The sequence below is a fragment of the Henckelia pumila genome, chromosome 2 (assembly GCF_033568475.1).
Source record: "Henckelia pumila isolate YLH828 chromosome 2, ASM3356847v2, whole genome shotgun sequence".
NCBI lineage: Eukaryota > Viridiplantae > Streptophyta > Magnoliopsida > Lamiales > Gesneriaceae > Henckelia > Henckelia pumila.
The window spans coordinates 156,420,379-156,425,548 of NC_133121.1; the positions used below are offsets into that span (position 1 = coordinate 156,420,379).

Below are 5,170 nucleotides of genomic sequence, written 5' to 3' on the forward strand. Positions count from 1 at the left end.
ATCAGCGATTTTTTTGTAATTTTCGGAAATTTCAGGGACTAAAACGCAAAATTGAGTTTTGTTATATATTTGAACTTTGACTAAGTCCTTGCATCACTCCCTCATCCCCTCCACAACGTTCCTTCACCATTTAAGGCGATCAAAAAGCTTCCAAGCTTTTGTGATTTCGATTCTAGCTCAATCCGTCCCATAGAATTGAATTCTGAATTGATATCTACGATCACAGCTTCGAGTGCTCCGTTTGGATGTAAGTTTATCTCAATTCTGAGAGGTTTGAATTTTTGAATGTTGTTATAATTAATTTATATTCGGAGAGGATGATTATTAGATAGCGGTGACAGTATATCTAAGACGGTTCGAAGATCTAACGACGATCAGATTTGATATGAATTTTCTTATTATTTTTAAAAATCTGATTTTTGAGATGTGTTGATATTGTGTTGGATATGATGTTTGAGAATTAGAATGATTATATTAAATTGATATCCTGATGTCTGTGTTTTCGATTTCATCAGTTTACAACCGTTATGCCGTCAGTTTGAGTTTTGGATATCGTTTCGATGTTTTGATCGTATCGAGTTTGATTGAGTTTTGATGTCGATATTGATCTGTGACTTCTTCTGATAGATTGATTGGGAGTCCTTGGAGTTGCTAGAGTTGCAGCTTTTGTCAGTTTGGAAGAGTTGAGCCGGTATAGTATCGATGTCTTTCTATATCGATTGATGAACTTGAGTTGATATTGAATTGAGGATTTATTGTCTTACAAATTGAAGAGTGTGAAGCGACGAGAAGAGGTATAAGATGACTTTGGAATGAAATAGGACGATTAACTTGAATCCGGATTGATTCGAGTGTCCTAGAAGAAATCACATATTTCATGTTTATATGCTTATTAAACTTATGACTGAATTGATTTTTGAATGCATGAGATTTCATATGCATTCATATTGAACCGATTGATTATTCATTTTGAATAAGACGATCTGGAGATTGTAGTTGAGTGGCCTTGGTAGGTGATTTACTACAAGTTTCGACTAACTCACTATAATGCCCTAGAGTCTAGAGGATTAAAATATACCTCATCCACCTCGAAAGGGGAGTTCGGTGTGATTGTTGGATATTTTAACCTCGGGATCCCAAACCAAAGAAAGAAAGAAGAATTCCTTTTGATTATCTGAGTCTGATAATCCAGAAGTTTTAAAGTCATGCATATCATTTTAATTCCGCAATTGAATGAATTACTTGAGGTATATGTGGAATTTGATTATCATGTTTTGATATATTATGTGATATTGTATGCTAGTCTCTTTTACTGGGAATATTATTCTCACCGGATTATCCGGCTGTTGTCTTTGTTTGTATGTGTACGTGGCAACAGGTGGGGAAGGACCGAGTCAGAGGCAGCATGGCTAGATGGTTGAGAGGATAGAGTGAGGCTTGGATGTTAGAAGTCGTTTATGTATTCGAACTCCTTTCTGTTTTTGAATAAGTCCGAATTAGATGGATTTTATGCATGTTATATTTGGAGGATTGTATAACTCTAGACCTTATCCTTTTGTATCTTGTCGAATGGGATATTATGTTGTTGTGGTATGGTTTGAGTTGAGTTTGAATTGGAGAAGGAAAACCAGAATTTTTCTGGTACAGAGCATCTTGCTCGATCGGTTGAATCTTACCGATCGAGCGAGCACCCCTGTAACGAGGCAGAAAATATGACATTTTGTGTCCGCTCGATCGGTAAGATTTTACCGATCGAGCGGAGGCCCTTTTTTTTTGGACAGTGGCTTTAGAATTTTTGGCCGCTCGATCGAGCGAGCACCCCTTTTTAAATTTTTTTTTTAAGTCTTAATCCTTATTATTTAATTGAGTTGATCAATTGCTTTATCCTAAGATCATGATTAGAATCGAGGCCTCACATTAAGTGGTATCAGAGCGTTAAGATCTTGGACTGAATTTAAAAGAGAGCGGGGTAGATCGAGTCTGCTTGTATTGGCTTCTCGCATGTGTGTGAGTTATTTAATTGATTTATTAAATACGATGCGAGCATGCTTTATTGATTGAGAATTATTTGAATTACATGATTATGTGATTTAATTTATAAAGCATGAATTGATTGAGATATGAACTATAATCATTCATTGGATCCGAGTTCCATCTTTTGAATTGTGTTAGAAGATCAGAGGTTGTGGAACACTGGAATTTTGAGATTGAGATATCTGTGTCCTAATCCCTTTATTTTAGATGGGTACTCGAAGAAGATTGAACTTGAATACTCCGCCAGTTTTTCCTACGACGGAAACTCCACCTGTAGTGACTCCTCAGAATGACCAGGGCGATACGGTTTAGAATCAGATGGATTCCACGGCTACCCCTATGGAAACCTTACTGAAGAGGTTTCAGTCTTTCCGACCACCGATCTTGAAAGGTACGGAGAATCCCGTGGATTGCGAGGGCTGGTTGGATGATATAGATCAGCTTTTTGATTCTCTCGACTATTCCGATGACCGGCGAATTAGATTGGTTATTCATCAGCTTCACGGAGTGGCTAAGAAATGGTGGACCTCAACTAAGAAAGCCATGGAGAACAGAGGTACGCTTATAAACTGGATTCTGTTAAAAACTGAGTTTTATAAACGATTCTTCCCATTTTCTTACCGTAAGGATAAGAATGCCGAGTTCGCAAATTTGAAGCAAGAAAATTTGAGTATCGAAGATTATGTTACCAAATTTGACAGTCTATTGAGGTTTGCTCCACACATTTCTGACAATGAGGAAGCGAAAGCTGACCACTTCATTAACTGTTTGAACCTTGATATCTTTGTTCTGGTGAATACCGAAAGACCGAACAACTTTTCCGATGCAATGGATCATGCCAAGGGGGCGGAAGCTGGACTGATAAGACAGAGAGGGAATCAGTTTGCACCTCAGCAACAACAGAGGCAGTTTCAGGCCCAACCGTCCCAATACCAGAATCAAACACCGAGGACTGAAGGTGGTAGCAGTGGAGGTAATAAGAAGAATTACTTTCGTCCCAAAGAAAAATAGTTTAAGAACTCGGGAAGCAGTTCTTCAAGTTTTGGTGGCTCGAAACAGAACAGTTACAGTCAAGGTTCAGGTTCCTCTGGTACTTCTTGTAGCAAGTGTGTAGGTCGTCACTCCAGTTACCAGTGTAGGGGAATATTTGGGAATTGTTATATTTGTTAGCAGACGGGGCATTATGCTAGACTTTGTCCTCAACGGGGCTCTGAGCAAGCACAGAGTGGAAATGCTTCTCGATAGTCATCTCAGCCTCAGAGGCAATTGAATGTAGTTCACTCTTTCCAACCTCAACAACAGAATCGTCAAGGAGGCAACCAGAATTTGAACCAACCTCCTAGACAGCAGGCGAGAGTGTATGCTCTGAATGAGGATCAGGATCAGGCTGCACCTGATGATGTGATTGCAGGTAATTGTATTATCTTTGATTATCCTGCTAATATTTTGATAGATACAGGTGCTTCTCACTCTTTCATATCTGAGAAATTTGTGTTGATGCATGCCTTGCCTTTTGAGCCATTACCTGCTGTAGTTTCTGTTACTTCACCTTTGGGTGGAGGAATTGTTTCGAGGAATTTTGTTAGGAATTGTGGATTGAGTTTTGAAGGAAATTTGATCGAGTTCAACTGTATTGTACTTGATTTGTCTGACTTTGACTGCATAGTTGGCATAGATGTTTTGATTAAGTACAGGGCTACAGTAGATTGTTTTCAGAAGATAGTCCGTTTCAGACCAGAGATGTCAAACGAGTGGAGATTATTTGGTAAGGGTTCCTGTTCTAGAATTCCTTTGATTTATGTATTGTCTATGACTAGATTGTTGCAGAAAGGAGCCGAGTGATTTTTGATTTATGCGGTCGATGCTTTGAAGTCTAGCCCTGAGTTGATTGATATACCAGTGGTTAGAGAGTTTCCTGATGTGTTCTCGGATGAGATTCCGGGATTACCGCCTATTCGTGAGATTGAATTTGGCATCGAATTGACGTCAGGTACTCAGCCGATTTCTAAAGCTCCGTATAGAATGGCTCCGATTGAATTGAAGGAATTGAAGGAGCAGTTGGAAGAATTGATTGCCAAGGGATACATTCGACCTAGTGTATCGTCTTGGGGTGCTCCTGTTATGTTTGTTAGAAAGAAAGATGGCTCTATGCGTCTCTGCATTGACTACCGCCAACTGAACCAGGCGACGGTTAAGAACAGATATCCTTTACCTCGTATAGATGATCTTTTTGACCAATTGCAGGGTTCGTGTATCTATTCGAAGATAGATTTGAGGTCTGGGTATCATCAACTGAGAGTTCGTGAGGAGGATATTCCTAAGACTGCGTTTTGAACGAGGTATGGCCACTTTGAATTTATTGTCATGTCGTTCGGTTTTACTAACGCCCCAGAAGTCTTTATAGGGTTGATGAACCGAATCTTTCAGCGTTTTCTAGATGAGTTTGTTATTATTTTCATTGACGATATCCTGATCTATTCGAAGAGCCGTGCTGATCATGCAAAGCATTTGAGGATTGTTTTGCAGATTTTGAGAACCGAACAGTTGTTTGCCAAACTGTCGAAGTGCGAGTTTTGGTTGGACTGAGTTGTTTTTCTTGGTCACATTATCTCGGGAGATGGGACTTCTGTCGATCCCAGCAAGATCGAGGCAGTTATGAACTGGCGTAGGCCGACTTCTGTGCTTGAGATTCGAAGTTTTATGGGTATAGCTGGTTACTATCGCAGATTTATCCAGGGTTTCTCTTCTATTGCGAAGCCGATTACCCAGCTGACTCAGAAGAACGCGCCTTTTGTTTGGACTGAAGAGTGTGAGACCAGTTTCATTGAGTTGAAGAAGAGATTGACTAGTGCTCCGATACTTTCTATTCCATCAGGTTTTGGAGATTTTACGGTGTATTGTGATGCTTCTCATTTTGGTCTTGGATGTATTCTTATGCAGAGGAAGCACGTGATAGCGTATGCGTCGAGGCAGTTGAAACCGCACGAGACTCGCTATCCAGTTCACGATCTTGAACTCGCTGCTATTGTTTTTGCCTTGAAGATCTGGCGTCACTATTTGTACGATGAGTCTTTTGAGATCTTTTCGGATCATAAGAGTCTTAAATACTTGTCTTCACAGTCTGAGTTGAATATGA

At 39.7% G+C, this 5,170-nt stretch overlaps 1 protein-coding gene across 1 annotated transcript; it reads left to right on the forward strand.

Annotated features, from left to right (window-relative positions):
* The first annotated feature begins 2,352 nt into the window (after positions 1-2,352).
* On the forward strand, positions 2,353-3,045 carry LOC140878761 (uncharacterized). Its single transcript, XM_073282379.1, has one exon. It carries the CDS (start codon positions 2,353-2,355, stop codon positions 3,043-3,045), a length of 693 nt encoding a protein of 230 aa, XP_073138480.1.
* Positions 3,046-5,170: the final 2,125 nt, after the last annotated feature.

Excerpts from the sequence above, each read along its gene's own strand:
- LOC140878761 (XM_073282379.1), top strand. The coding sequence starts at position 2,353 with ATGGATTCCACGGCTACCCCTATGGAAACCTTACTGAAGAGGTTTCAG.